We start from the raw sequence: 15273 nt of genomic DNA on the forward strand, positions 1-15273 counted from the left end.
ATAGATAGATATTATAAGCCGCTCAAAATGCCCTGTATGCCCGCCGACCCCGAATCGTCCCTCTTCTGGACAAACGCCTTGAAGTCCGCCTTGCTCAGCTTCCCCCTCACCGAGCTCGACCCCGGCGCCAGCGTCCGGACCTTCTCCCGCAGCGCCTCGGGCCCGACGATGAAGAGCGACCCAATCTCGGTAAGCATCTCAATCGCCGTCTCGACGTCCTTGGCCAGCGGCCACGCCCGCAGCGTCGCCACGTACTTTGCAATGTCCTGCGTCACCATCAGCCCGCCCGTCGCGTTGACCTGGAAGCGCTTGAAGTGCTCAAACAGCTGCGAGTGCAGCACCTGGCCCAGCTCGCTGAAGAACTTGTCCGCGTTGTGCCCGTCGACGGCCTGCATCGCCTGCTGGCTCGCCCGCGCCAGGAACGTGCAGATGTGCAGGCACGTCGCCGTCTGCAGCGACTCCAGCTCGCCGTCCTTGGGCCGGAAGTCCTGCTTCTTCTGCGTCCCGAGCGACTTGATGACCCAGTTGACGATGACGTCGATGGAGATCTTCATGATGGCGTTGGTCTTCTTCTCGATGGTGTCAATGGCCATCTTCTTCTGCGCCTCCATGCTCTTGCGCACCGTCGTGTTGGATTCGGCGAGTCGGATGAGCACCGTGCTGATGAAGCGTTCCATGAGGCCCGAGATCGTCACACCCGCCCGGATTGGCGGCAGATATGACATGTCTGGCTCCGTCTTGGAGTTCTCCAGGACGGTGGCTTGGTAGTGTGCTGCGTCCAGCGCAGTCTCGATGTAGACCTGGCCCATGTTGGTGAGCAGCAGGTTGAGCAGTATGTTGACGTCCTTTGGCGTGTCCAGCTGAGAGCCCAGCTCGAGCACTCTCTGAACGCTCTCCGCCAACCATTTCAGCATCCTCTTGGCGTTGGCCACCGACAGGATCCCGTCTTCGTCGGATACTTCAATCTCGTGATCGTCGTCTTTGTCCTGGAGGCCGGCAACCCGCAGCATCATCGCCTTTTGGGTGGCCGACAGGTCGGACGACTCGAGACGCTCGAGATAGGCGTCCTTGGCAGACTGTATCAGCTGCGTGCCTTGCTGGGCCAGAGACGCCATGAAGCTCGACGGCGCCTTCTTCCGCCTCGAGTGGAAGAGGTTAAACTTGAAGAGCAGCGAGCCGTACAGCTCTTCCAAACTCTTCTTTTCCCGGTCGATGTAGACACTTCCCACAAGGAAGGGGACAAAGAGCTCGTCCAGCTGCTGATCCAAGGCCTGTGCAATCTGCGCTGAGCAAGGCTCTGGATGCTCAGTCAAGCCGTGCATCTTCAAGTCTTCCACCAGGGAACCGATATAGCTCCTTGACGAGTGTAATGATCTGAGAAAGGCTAGAGTAGACACTGATTCGGCCTTGTCGAGGACCTTTTCCAGCCGCTGCTGTATCGACTGCTGGAATACGCGCTGAATGAATTTGATCAGCACCGTCTCGTAGTACGGGAACGCCCGCTTGATTATAAACGATTCCTCTTGCATCACAATCTTGACCTCGTCAATGAGTGATTGCAGACTGGGCTCGATCCCAGGCGGCTCCGCATCCGGGTCGGCCAAAGCCTCCCACATCTCCCCGTCGGCTGCCATCTCGTCACTCATCAACTGATCCCGGTCGATGAAGAACTGATGCTGGTTCACAAAGATGGCAATGACACTGGCGCCTCCGTTGAAATCGTACAGCACCTTGGCGCACTCCCTCATGTCGTTAAAGTTCTGCCGCCTGTAGCTGTTGTTGAACTGCTGCAGCAGATCCTGCTCCAGCGTCTCGCAAAACTTCTCGAGAATCTCTCGCGTATTCCGCGCCCTGTTTGTCAACGTGGCGAAACTGGCTATACTAGCCCTGTTGCCGTTCCGTGCTCCCCAGGCCAGCGGGTCGAGCTGTTGGCTGATCCTCATGAGTTGACGGGCAATGACGGCACACCGCACCTTGTTCTCTGCGCCGCCTTGCCGCCTGATGTCTTCCAGCGACGATAACAGCCCGGTTTCGCTGAGTTCTGTCCAGCAATTTATCAAGAAGATGGTGTCCTGCGCTCTTCTCCTCTTCTTGTCCAGGTCGTCCAGCTTCTCTCCAATCTGCACGGCAATGTTGCCTCCACTATCGGCCTTTCCGTCCGCGCCGTTGGTGCCGTTCGGGTTTAATGATATGTCCAACGCTTCAAATGATTCCATGGTTTCGTCGAGTTTCCGGCCGAGGGTATCGAGGGTCTGGTCGTGTTGGATTTCGGCTCGGCGCACTTGGGAAAGGAGCTCGGACTCCTTCTCCTGAAGCTCGTCTCCAAGGACGGCAAGCTGAGACAAGGCATCTGGAAAGATCTCTGTCAGTCAACGCTCCCCTTTCTCTTCCATCTCCCCGCCCCAGCGTCGCATCCCATACTCTCAAAGCTCCTGATCAGCGGCTTCGGGTCAAAGGTTGTGGATTGTGACGGCCCGGAGCGACGCGCCGAGGGCATGGCACTCTCTGCCAGACTATCCACAAAGTCCCTGACTATGAAGTCCTTGTTGGAAAAGTCCTCGAGGGTGAAGTTGGGGCCCTTGGGGAAGATGCTCTTGGGCCCGCTGGACCGGTCCATGGTTGGCAAGCGGCAGGGCGAAGGCGCATCAGCGGGCTACATGTATGTCGTCTGACGAGGAGGATCCGATATGCCGTGCCGTGATGCTTCAATCGAGGTGCATCTGCCGCGCTCAGTCGTGCGACAATCCCGCCGAGGCCAGAGGTGCCGCGTTGCGTCGTTGCGAAACCGCCCGTCAAGTTGCTTCAACTGTTGGAATGTCCCCTATAGGTAAGACGGCACCTTACGTGAACCACCAGTTAAGTCTCGAAGCTGTCCACAGGCTATGATGCCTGAGCCCCGCCACGCCACAGCTTCCTGCGACGTTTCCGACTGCGCCACACGATGCCGTGGCTGGTGCGGCCACTCAGGAGAGAGGACACATGCAAATCCCGCCAAAATCAGGCTTACATACAGCTGCTTGGTGCTTGGTGCTAATTTGCTTCGCCGAGAGCCAAGCAGCAGCTCATCTGCTTCGCCTCTCTCCCCCAACTTTCTCCCTCCCCAGCAGTCTTTGCTGCATGGACACGTCGTCAGTCTCTCGCCTCGATTCGCCATAGCGGCAGCTGCCACAATCCAAGGGCGCGCAGCTGGTGTCGTTTCCCTCGGCCCGACATTGTACCTACTTTACTGCCTTACATCCTACCAACGGCGAACCACCTCATCGACGACGTTTCCTCTCCTAATACCTGCTCTACTGCTTTCAGTCAGTCAGTCAGTCTTTCGAGGCTGCCCAGATCCAGCATGCCCATCTCTGTCCGCGATACAAAGGCCTACAGAGTCGACGAAAGACACGGCCATGCTCTTCTGACCGAGGCCCAGAGACAGGCCATCTTCAAGGTACGAGCAGTTTGCGCCAATCCCAGCACAACGGCAGCATCTCTAACACCGCGCAGGCTTCGCTTCCCGCCCCAAACGATGGACCGGTTGGCATGAACAGCAAAGGCGCACAAGTTCAGCGCAGATCCCGGCTTGGAGTTAGGCGCTTCCTGAAGAACCAAGTCTTCGTCTTCGTCTTCGCCCTCATGCATGGCATCTTCTCCCTGTACATCAAGTCGCGGCAGACCTGGCACGGCGTGGCCTATCAGATCTCCTCGATACTCTACTACCACCACGCGACGCCGCAGTACATCCGACGGGACGTCGAAGGGCTGAGCAAGAAACCCAAGCATCTCAGTGCGATCCTGAAGACCGAGGTGGACCACAGGGCGAAAACCGATGTCGATCGACTGATCGAGGAGACGGCTGAGCTTGCAACGTGGTGTGCCTGCGCAGAGATTCCGATGCTCTCCATCTACGAAAAATCAGGTAAGAGCATCTCAGCCCAGAACGTATCTTACACGCATCAGAAGCTAACATGGCATGCACAGGAGTCCTGAAGAAGCACATGCCTCGAGTCTACGAAGCCGTCATACAAAAATTCACCTTCTACTTTGGCACTGAGCACCCAAGCCTGTCTGTGACTTCTCCCCACAAGGACGACTTCCCCACGCGGATGCTCGAGGAGAGCAAGCACGGCCACCTCCAGCTTCACCTCATCTCCTACCAGGACGGCCGAGAATCCATCGTGGACCTCACCCGAACCCTTGCGGACATGTCACAACGGGGCAAGATTTCCCCGCGAGACATCTCTCAAGAGCTCGTCGACGCTGAGCTGTCGGAGGGCATCCTTCCCGAGCCAGACTTGTTGATCCTCTTCACCCCTTACGTCGAGCTGTCGGGCTATCCGCCATGGCAAATTCGACTGACTGAGATCTTCTGCCTGCAAGACAACGAGACATTTGGCTATCAGGTATTTCTAAGAGCCTTGAGGAAATTTTCTTCTGCTCAGATGCGTCGCGGCAAATAGACCAACTTGAAGAAGAGCCTCTACAGATATCCAGTTTCGTATAGATTGCTGTATTATTATTTTAATCTTTCGACGAGGGCTTCCAGGGCATCATGGCACCGCTCGCTTTGTCCCAGCGATACACGGGACCACTCCCGACATTATAGTTGTAATAATTTTCCGTCCCCCCTTTCACCATGGCCCTTCTGAAAGTAATGTTGATTCTGCCTCCGTCTTCTTGGTTCTTTCCCGTGCGCTTCGGTATGGAATGGAGCCAGTTGGACTGTGTCCTTCCCCTCATGAGTATCATGTCGCCGCTGTTCAGGGGGAACTTTAGAGTTGGCGACTTGGAAGCTGGCTTTCCGCCTTGCTCTGGTGCGACTGGTTTGTGCTTCATGAGGAAATCTCGTCGTGCGCCTAGCGAAAAGGAGGCAATGGCAGGATCCGGGCCAAGGAACCTTTCGTCATCGCTGTGGAACGAAATACTATCTGCGCCTGAGGAATAGTAATTGACCAGGCAAAAGTTGAACTTGCATCCCGTGGCTGCCTCGGTGGATTGCCGAAGGTCGTCGAGACATTTGGGGATAGGTCGAGGGGGGTATTTGTCGTAGCGTCTATCTGACGAGACTTTGACTCCTGTGTTTGCGTCTACTACGAGACCATCTTTGTCGAATCTCGATGTCTCGTCAAGACCAAAGACTGTGGTGTATCTGTTGATTCTGCGCATCAGCTGACGAACTGTTTTTGGTCTGGAGCGCTGAGGTGGGTATACGAGGACTTGCCTCGGCGTGCGTATCTGAGTCGCAATGCCTCCTCGTCTTATCTGATACTCTACCTTGTAATACGGTAGCTCTGCGCGTAGAAACTGGAAGAGTTGGCGCGCCAGATAATCCGGCACATAAGGCTCGAAATAGAGGAGATCTAGGTCTGGTTCATTGTTAATGGCCCGAGGGGGGCGAGCTGGTAGGGATGATAGATCTTTGCTTATAGATGCTGGGAGCTCAGCAATTGGAAACGGGTATTTTGAGTGCTGAGACTTCAGAACCTGCCCAATTGTAAGTCAATCAATGGAGAAATTATGTCTGGCACACCTAAACTCACGATTTCATTTGGCTCCTCTGTGCTTATTCCTTTGGCGACTTCGCTGCGGGACCGCTTTGGAGGAGGTCCAAAGAAGGCGTCAATTGTTCGCTTCTGTGACATCCTCTTCAGGCAATATAGCGTACTTCTTGTCACATTCAGCATCACAGAAGTATGTATAGTAAATGAAGAATCAAAGTGTTTGTGAAGGATCGAAGCGCGTTCACATGTCTATTGAGTACTGGACCGTGACATCACCACCTACCACAGCCTTGTCACCCGGAGCTCGCGCCACAGCTCCCAGCCCCACTCGACCCTTGAGATCTCGGAGACGTGGCGGTGCAGATCTGTACGTACTCCGCACGCAAAATTTCAACCGCCGCAAGCCTTGCATTTCCTAGTCACGAGTGAGTAACCTGTAAAGAAACAGCACTTTTTTTTCTTGAAGACATGGAGGTAAGTGGTCGCACAATTCAATACGTATAGGTACTATATACAGGCGGGTTACTAATCCTGAATCTCATATGGGATAATAAAGGACTCGGATAAGCAAGTTCTGATGAATCTCTTCCGAGCCCCTGCCGCTGCCAGAGCTGCCAAAGTGCTCGATAGATCGCTCTTCTCGAGAACACTGCCCACCGCTGCGGCTTCAATACGGGACAACAGGCTCATCTCAAAGTACCGCAAGCAGCTTGAGAAGACCAAGGAAGTGTTCTCGTTGGACAGATTCGATGTCTGTGCTGCGGATCCGGATCCTGCTCTTGCGGCACAGGGGAAAAAGTGTCTTGTGTTGAAGCCGCATATCAAACCTGATGGTACGTTTACAAGCCAGGTTGACATTGGTCTTTTCGGTTTTCGATATCATCAAAGATTGAATGCTAACTCATATATATAAAGTACCGGAAACATGGAGCTCCGTGCTGCAGGAGGCTTCAAAGTTGGGGGAGTTGAAGGTTGTCCCTTATGATGTTCACATTGGCTACGATCTATGGAGTTACCGTATGAGACACTTTGCATCGTTCCTGTGGAAAATGGAGAGAGATTCTAATTTGACGAGCAGTTGATGTCATGAGGTCAATACTGCCAGAAGACTTACACGGAGAGATCCCCGTCGGCTTCAACACCGCTGGTCATGTTGGTGAGTCACTCCCCCTTTTCCTACTATAGCCTCATTGAACCACGCTCACAATCAACAAAGCTCATCTCAACATACGAGGACAATACCTTCCCTACAAGCACATCATTGCTCAGGTCATCATGGACAAGAATCCCACCATCCGCACTGTCATCAACAAGGTCGACAACGTCGGCACAGAAAGCGAGTACCGAACCTTCAGCTACGAAGTCTTGGCCGGACCTGACGATATGCTCGTCGAAGTCAGCGAGGCCGGATGCACATTCAAGTTCGATTACTCAAAAGTATACTGGAATACGAAGCTCGGCACGGAGCACCAGCGGATTGTCAGCTTGTTCAAGCCTGGCGAGGTCGTCGTCGATGTCATGGCGGGCATTGGGCCGTTTGCCGCTCCTGCGGGCAAGAAAGGGGTCTTTGTTTGGGCAAACGACAAGAATCCCGAGAGTTACAAGTATCTCACAGATGTGATCAAGCGGAACAAGGTGGGCAAAAAGCTCTTCCCCCCTCGCCTCCCCCCGTTCGTTCACTGGACTAACCTACGACGCCAGGTCTCAGAGTTTGTCAAACCCTTCAACTACGACGGACATGAATTCATCAAGAAAGGCACCGACCTGGTTCTGGAAGCGTCCCAGCGAGGCGACTGCGCCCTGATCCCCCAGAAAGCATCAAGGAGCGCCCCAGGCCCCCGTCCGGAACCCATCCGGATCCCCGTCCCTCCCACGGTCTCACACTTTGTGATGAACCTTCCTGCCTCTGCCATTGAGTTTCTGCACAACTTCCGCGGCCTGTACGAGGGCCACGAGAAGCTCTTCGCCCCCCACACCGAGGCGAAGCTCCCGCTCGTCCACGTCCACTGCTTCGCCGTCAAGGCGGACGACGCGACCCCCTTGGACGACATCTGCCAGCGCATCAACAAGGAGATTGGGGTGCTCCTCACGCCGGGCGATGCGGAAAAGGACGGCCAGGTGCTCATCCACGAGGTCAGGGACGTGGCCCCCGCGAAGCGAATGTTTTGCGCAAGCTTCCGTCTCCCGCCAGAAGTCGCCTTTGCTCCGCGAGCTTAGGACCGATATTTCCCAAGAGGCACCGATTAAGAGGCACCGATTCCCAAGTTTGTCCGGTCTTTGGAACGCAAACGCCTCATACACTGCTTCAGCTGCGCGAGAGAAGAAGGACCTATCTTCGTACTCGTACTCGATGCAGGGCCCAACGTCGATGCCCGCACGGAGTAAGGTACCTGACGTCTACAGATCGGCAGCCGCAAGAGGATGAGAAACAAAGGAGGGGGTGGACGCGGATATGAACCTTATCTTGCGAACGAGGCCGGGTTTTGCTGGGCGCCACCCATGACGACAAAAAGCGTGAAGCAAGACCGCCGTAAAGAGTCTAAGAAACCAGCGCCGTCTGCTATTTCTTGCGTCAGCATTTTTTTCTTTTCTCTTCTTTGAAAGATAAGCTGGCTGGCTCCAGTTATTTTTTTCTCGTGTGCCAGTCAAATCCACGATAATGCAAGTTCCTCTTCACCCTGTATGTCGGTCGAGAACCAGTGTCTTTTTTTTTCACATGGTGTGACGAAGCGCATTGCTGCTGGAAGCTCTAGGAGCTAGTGAAAGCTCTGCCTTTCTTTCATGGATGCAGCGGAAAGCATAATCTTGCAATTATTACCTGATGGCATCAGATCCTCATATTCCGAGCTCCTTTTTGGGTTTCTTGTATTGAAGCTCTGCTGCAGGGTGGTGAAGAGAAGGAAGAGTTGGGTGGTCAAAGTCTGGCACCTCCATCCACCTTCACCGACAAATTGCATTGTTGCGGTAGGTGAATGTAAGGTACAGCTCTCTTTTGCCAGCTGATTTTTGGGATCCCACTTATCAGGGCTATGCATGGCGTGATCATTTCCTCATTCTTGGGACGAGTATAGGGGGCTTAAGTTGGTTACATGTACAGACAAGATGCTTCCGGCTGTCGCGGCCACCGTTCAGGGCACGGAGGCTCACCTACTCCAGCCATGTATGTAAAAAGGGAAGCCATTTCAATCCAGCAACTGCTCGTTCTAGGATGATGCTAAAAAAAGAGCAAAGCCAAAAAGCAAAGTGCCAACGACAAAATCTTTGGGCATACAACTTTCTTTACCCGTCATGGACTCGTAGAACGAGCAATTGCTCACCTCTTTGCACCATTCATTGCCCGGCAGAAAGCTGAACCACTCGACCTCAGCTCAACCTCAGCTCACGACATCAGACCAATTCAAACCATCGCATCACAATAACGCAAAGCCATTGATATCGAGAATAGATAGTAGCCTGTATTACTTCACAGCAACAATCCATCCATCGCCTGTCCGGCATCGTAATCAAGCCACTCCACAAGCCACTCACCCGCACAGTTATCTCTTCTTCTTCTCTTCTTCCCTCTCCGCATGCCAGCCATTTTCATCTTCATGCGACCCCCACCGAAAGCAAACAACTGCATAGGAGCGTCTTTCGCCACGGCTTGTGTTTTCTTATTTGAGTTCGAAAGTACTTTCTGCAAACAGTTGACAAGCTCAAGGAAAGAGAGAGAGCACGTTTGCGTGAAACATACCTTAGGGAGTAACACCGATACTCGTTCAAAGCCAATTGCTAATGGGGTAATAAGCAGGTAAAAAGAAGTAGGAGCTGAACAAAGAAAAGTGTACCTCGTCAGCCATCCGCCTTGTTGCGAGGACAAGGAGGCGCGATTCTGGGCCTGCGCACATCCCAGCTCTGGAAGCCCATTCGTCGAATCTGTCCACCAATAGAGCAATCTGCTATTGCACCGTAGGTACGCCTTACGGTACGGTATGACTCTGAGGTCCGTATGATGCTATGAGAATGGGACTGCCGTAGTACTTGTACTTCCTAAATGGCACCTAGAAAGCTCTGCCTTGTGCCAGGCAGGATCGCTACGTATGCATAGAAGAGTAAAGGTCTGTTGACCAAGGACCAAAAAAAAAACGGTAAAAAGCAATGCGAAGAGCAACAAGCTTGCTTCTGGTTCTGCGCCCTCGTCAATCACGATCGGCGGCGTCTCCCAAGCTTCCCACTCCCAGGAGCTCTCCAGCGCGTACATACAGTCCGCAGATGCAGTATGTACGGAGAGCTATCACATTTTACATATCTGCATGCAGGCTTAGATAAAGAAAACTCGACACGGGCCCTGCCGTGAGGAGACTCGAAAGTTGGGAAAGAAACGAGAACTTGACTTCTAGGGCATCAAAATCAGGTTTTGCTCCTACCAACCTTTTGTCGTATCCCTCCCTTCAAGCACGGATCAAGCAGGAGCGAGATAACAAGCAAAAGAAAAGCCACCCTTGCAGAGTAGTCATTCTTTTGTAGTAATCCTTTCCTCCTTCTTCCCTTGCTCGGCGGTTATCTGCCTGGCGGAGCAAACGTCCTTTCTGCACAACATGCAGCGCAGCCGGGGTTCGAGATAAGGTGCCGCGCCTAGCTTGCAACGACGAGAAGCAAGATAGGGAACAAGACACCCCGGATTTGCAAATTAGTACGGGCGCTTCACACCGCAGTTAATATACCTGTACGAGTGTTTCTGCTCTGACCGGCTGCACAATGCAAGGGCTAATGCGCTCTTGTGTAGCATATCTACAGCCAGGAGGTTGCACTGCATTCAAGCCTCCGTGGACGTTTGCGGCTGCCTCGTCTGGTGGACAGACGACATGCAGGGAACAGCGGGCCATCATAGCTTTGTTGCTTTATTCCATCATCCAATGCCGGGATACTACTTACGTATTCCGTAGAAAATTAATTCGTGGAATGATACGTGAGATGCTATTGCAGCATTTGACATCGTCAGAGCCAGCGCAGGCCCAAGGGGAAGGAGAAAGTCTATCGCCAAGTCAGCTAGTAGACCATCGCTTCCGCTCCATTGCAACCAGCTCTTCACAGGCAAGGACGGCACGGGGATGCGGCCGAGCCGGGCGGCACACACACAAACACCGTAGCTTCCTCGTTCGTACCTTGGTAGACACTCTTGTGTCAAAAGGCAAACTCACAGTGACATGTCCCGATGGTGCTATTGGGCCTAATGCAACTGATATCACTTGTCAACCGGCCCCCTCTCCGTCCTTGAACAACAGGGATCCGGAAACACAGAACCGAGATGGTGAGATATGATGAAGGCAGACTGTGTGCTGGCAAAGCGCAGCATCTTACTTCGAGGCCGTCTTCACTGTATGAAGTGCCTGGTCAACGTGAGCCAAAGTACCAAGAAACCATGAGTAATCAATAACCAGGCGGCGCGAGAAGAGAGAGCTGGGGATGTGCGGTAGACGTGGGGATATGCAATTAAAGCTGGCCGCGTTCCGTATATCCGCTTCTCTCATCGACAAACCACAAGAGTATCAGGTCACAGATTAGCTCATATGATAGATGGCTGTGCCTTTGGAGGTGCGCCAGCACTTTGGCGTAATGGTGTTGACATGGTGGTGTTGGGGGAGGATGCCTCGTACTTCTGGGTATTAGTCTGTTGCCATACTACCGAATTGTGTCAGCACCAGTACTCCGTAGTAACCTTCGCTTTGCAGGTGAAGCCTCCAGCTTGTCAAGAGATTCTGCATGCCCCTCTCGCTCGACGAGGTTCATCAATGCTGGCAGTGGGGCAAGCAAGAAGCGGGTCGAGCAGGCATCTCCCTGCAGTAGAGCTGTGCGGGGAGGGTGTAGGCTTCGTAGTAGTTGCATAGCCCTTTTTCAAGGCATCGTCCGTTAATATTCCGACAGAGGGCGTGGTGCCATTCTGCCTTGCATATCCGACCACTCGTACGCCCCCCTTCGATGGACTCTGTGCCGCGATAGAGTGCCATCCTGCGGGGCGGTTGGAATCGCTTATGGTCCAGTTGCCCCTCTTTCAACATCTCACGATTCATAAATTCCGTAAAGTCCTATGCATGAACAGCCACTGGACTTTATGCTGGTGCTGAAGGTGAGGATTGCAAGTAAAGGGATCAATGAGGAGCTGTACATAATGTCTTCCGTCGTGTGAGTATCGACCAGGTATCGGAAAGACGGGGATTCAGGGTGCAATGGCAACCACAGTATCGAGTCGAAAGACGAGAATTCTCAGCTTCGGAACTTTTTCAAGCAAGTGTAGCAGGGTTGTATCGAGCATCCGGAAGTACTTCGCCCAGCGGGGTCTGCTAGGTAAAGCGACTCTCCTGCGCTGACTTGCTATGTAACATCAACTTCTTGGGCTGGAAGCTGTCGCAGATGTTTGCCACCGCGCTACAGCTGCAGCTCTGTGATCAGGTGTTGGTTGATGAAACATATCTAAGGTAGGTGAACGAAAAGGACGCAGCTGCCGATATCGACGCATTCAAGGCATCCTTGCCGGCTGCATACAGGCTCGAGTTCGTGGATCCCTGGTGGTAGCGCTGGGGAGAAGCCGGGGCGTCGAAATGTGGGGGAAGCAGGCTTCGGCGCCGCATAACAGGGGCTGTGCGCTAGCCATCCCACCACGATGCAGCTTGATAGGCCGTTGACGACTGCAGTGGTGACTTGGCCGTCCAGAGGTTATTCCCAAAGCAAGGAAGCTTCTGAACAAGCGTCTGCTTGACCGTACGGTGCCGTTTTGAGGAGGGCAAGACGTGATTGGCCGCACAAGGTTCGTAGCAGTGGCCCTCGAGTTCCAATCAGATAGGAGCATGCATCCGGATTCCAGTAGCTCCCTCGTAGCTACATATCGCTTGCATCACCATTAGGTATCGGTTGTTTGGGAGGGGAGGTCCGCGGCGAAGCGGTGTCCAGGCAGACAAACTAGATGTGAGATGGCACGGAGAGAAAGGATGTTCAAGGAGAAGGATTCTCAGCTGGTTCTCGTGACGAAGCTGTAACGGAAGAGTGGCTTCTCCCAGGCACTAGCGCGTAGTGATGTGCAAGATGGCGGCCCTTGCAAAGCATAATATACAAGTAGGTACGAAGACGTAATTGGAGCCAAACTATTGCTCTCTGGATCTGGGAGATGCTTGTCTTGGGCAGGGGTAGAGTTGGAGTATGGCGAAGAAATCGAGATGCTTTACCAGTTCGGCCTGAATATCAAGGCAAATGCATGTTTCGGCAGCAACTCGTGCTGCTCCTTCTTCGGTGTGTATAAACGACGAACGTGCTCACGACGCAGGTGCTACCTGCCTTACAACGTTACATAATCCACCTATCGTAAACCCAGAACTGAACGTTCAACTTTTTCAATCAGTCTTGATCGTCCAAAACATTTCCTGTACCTTATCTCATCGGCAAATCACTGTCAGAAAACGGCTGCCCTTGATATCCGAGACATGCACCTCGACACGTTGCGGAAGGCGCCGGCATTGTCGCCAACACAGGCACCATGTGGAGGGGTCTGCCGCGACAGGGGTGCTTCGTATGGCAAACCCAGAGTTCAGGTTCACCAGCCACAGAGGGCGATGATCCTCCACACGATGTCGATCTTGATATACAACAGGTGCAATTAGTGCCTCGAACAGAACGGGCTTCCACGGGAGCCAATGGGTTCGCATTGTGTGGGATGGGCCATCGGCCAACATCCATATGACTTCAACGTATGCCAGGACGCACTTGTACCTCGCGGATTTCGAGGGGACGTTCCAATGAGCGGATCAACGATTAAGTCGAGAGCTCAAAGTCTGACATGTGGACTCTGCACCGTACCAAAGAACTTGGAGACACCTTCTTTGGGTTTGTCTTCCCCGCCTCGGTTCGATCCTCTTACTCTTCGTCATCCTATGAAAAGGGGGGATGAATATCGAAGCGGAATGGAACGAAAGCGAGAAGCCACAAAGAGCCACAGCCAAAGGTAGAGCCGCCGCCGCGCCGTCTTTTGGCGGTCGACGGTCCTTGACGGGAACGGGAGAAGTCGGATTCTGGGACGGCGGCAAACGGCACTTTCCTTTGGTGGCTGAAGCCTCGAAACGCGCCCAGGAAAACAGGGGACCAGCAGCCACAACTACCTAGATCGGGTGGTATCCTAGGATGGTAATTTCGATTGCGTACGAGAATTCACATGAAATGCCTGCTTCAACAACGCAGTCCGATTTCATCAACGTGGGATCATGAAAATTCTTGGATCTCATTGCCGGAGCTCAAGCGGGCGTCGACAAGCTTTGCGCCAGCTGCTGCCTACTGCATAAGCCTTCCAGAAAGCAGGTCTCAGGTTCAGTTGAGATCGGGGAATTTTCTGGTCTGCTTCTTCCCCAGGAACCCCGACCAACCTTAGCGTACTCCAGCTTTTTCGCAGCTAGTAGTCCGGAGAACTTGAGCTAGAGAATCCGGAGGTTTAGTATTCATAATGGAGCTTTTTACGGAGCGTTGCAGGCCTCTCGACCGCGTAAGCGTCCCTCAAGTTCTATTGCTAATACCGAGAAGCAGTACATAGTACGAGGTTACCCTATCCATATCGTATCTTCGACCTGCAATCGTCAATGGCGGTGCCTTGTGGATAATGGGAACCTCGGTGGTTAAACGCCATGCCCGCCCTTCTCCCCGAGCCGGGGGCCGAAGGAAAGGAATGTTCGGTTGCGGCGAAATATTTCACCAAGGTCCCTATTTGGGCGGCTTAGGGTCCTTCCCTTGGTCCACGGGCGATCATTGAAAGCCTCGGCCTTTCCCACTTACTCGAAGCCAGCCGCCACCAGCGGGATGGCGAATCAGAGCTCGTCAAGCCCCAGGAGTCGCAACACCACCAACTTTGCCATTCTTGGTTATGCTCAGGTCCGGCCCGCTAGCTATTCGCCCCTCTGCTCACCACGAGTTACCAAGCGGCGAAATAGCTGTGGGAGGTACGAGTAATAGTCAGACCTAGTGAGCAGTCATGAGAGGGAGGGAAAAGTTTTTCTTTCAGCTTCCTTGTCATGCACCAGGGTACAAACTCGTGTTATTCTCTATACGCCTCATGAGCGTGCGAGATTTTACCAAAGTTTGTCGCTCCTCCATGAAGGAAGCGTGGCAGCTTGGCGACCAAGCTCTCCATGCAAGCATGCATGGCTTCTGGCGTTGCCAGGGCTGAAGCCATGCCGTGGACAAGTCAAAGTACGAGGTACGGAGCACCATGAGAGGAGCCACACATGGCCCCACGCTGCTCTCCCAAGCATCAATGTCCAGGGAGGAGGAGGGAGGATGCAGGGATAGGGATAGAATTTTCTTCTCTCTGCCTGTCTTCCGCCCCAGGCCCACCTCCGGATGTCCACACATGCGGCAGCGGCAAGGTGAGACTGGAGCTCGAAAAAGCAGAATAAAAGAGGAGAAAAGATCAGTAACAAAGGAAGATTGGTACAGAAGGAAGAAGAGAGACATTGTCAAAGGTCTCGACTCTCTGATCAGCGGCTGACAGCGTCCACAGATTCTTTTCTTCGTACCAATGCCCATACTCCTTTTCTACGCCATGTGGCGGGTGCAACGACGACTCTCTCCCTCAAACAAAACCAGAAGACCCAGTTCCGATCTCAGTGGAGGCGTTTACTACTACCGGTCCGATCTCGAGTTGGTGTACTCAGATTTGGACCTGTCTTGTCTCTGGCTTTGATACCTCTCTATCACGCGGTGCAAGTACTCTGTATTTGTCTCGAAGAAGGTTGCACTGTTCTGCTCTCCTCACATCAACATAACACAGCTC

The 15273-nt window shown here is 53.3% G+C and overlaps 4 protein-coding genes across 4 annotated transcripts; 2 read left to right on the forward strand and 2 right to left on the reverse strand.

Annotated features, from left to right (window-relative positions):
- Positions 1-11: 11 nt before the first annotated feature.
- On the reverse strand, positions 12-2617 carry CCMA1212_003643 (Exocyst complex component sec10; the record flags this gene model as incomplete). Its single annotated transcript, XM_073700983.1, has 2 exons — positions 12-2350; positions 2422-2617. The coding sequence occupies 2 exons, from the start codon at positions 2615-2617 to the stop codon at positions 12-14; spliced, it is 2535 nt and encodes an 844-aa protein (XP_073560404.1).
- A 723-nt stretch (positions 2618-3340) lies between these two features.
- CCMA1212_003644 (Dehydrodolichyl diphosphate synthase complex subunit NUS1) lies at positions 3341-4445 on the forward strand (the record flags this gene model as incomplete). Its single annotated transcript, XM_073700984.1, has 3 exons — positions 3341-3436; positions 3493-3904; positions 3967-4445. The coding sequence occupies 3 exons, from the start codon at positions 3341-3343 to the stop codon at positions 4443-4445; spliced, it is 987 nt and encodes a 328-aa protein (XP_073560411.1).
- A 61-nt stretch (positions 4446-4506) lies between these two features.
- Positions 4507-5627, reverse strand: CCMA1212_003645 (DNA oxidative demethylase ALKBH2; the record flags this gene model as incomplete). Its single annotated transcript, XM_073700985.1, has 2 exons — positions 4507-5469; positions 5526-5627. 2 exons carry the CDS (start codon positions 5625-5627, stop codon positions 4507-4509), a joined length of 1065 nt encoding a protein of 354 aa, XP_073560410.1.
- A 327-nt stretch (positions 5628-5954) lies between these two features.
- CCMA1212_003646 (uncharacterized protein) lies at positions 5955-7703 on the forward strand (the record flags this gene model as incomplete). The annotated part of the gene is made up of 6 exons (XM_073700986.1): positions 5955-5960; positions 6043-6319; positions 6402-6503; positions 6565-6642; positions 6703-7121; positions 7188-7703. 6 exons carry the CDS (start codon positions 5955-5957, stop codon positions 7701-7703), a joined length of 1398 nt encoding a protein of 465 aa, XP_073560409.1.
- Between the last annotated feature and the right edge of the window lie 7570 nt (positions 7704-15273).

This window comes from Trichoderma ghanense, assembly GCF_004382785.1.
Source record: "Trichoderma ghanense strain CCMA-1212 chromosome Unknown scaffold_3, whole genome shotgun sequence".
Lineage (NCBI taxonomy): Eukaryota > Fungi > Ascomycota > Sordariomycetes > Hypocreales > Hypocreaceae > Trichoderma > Trichoderma ghanense.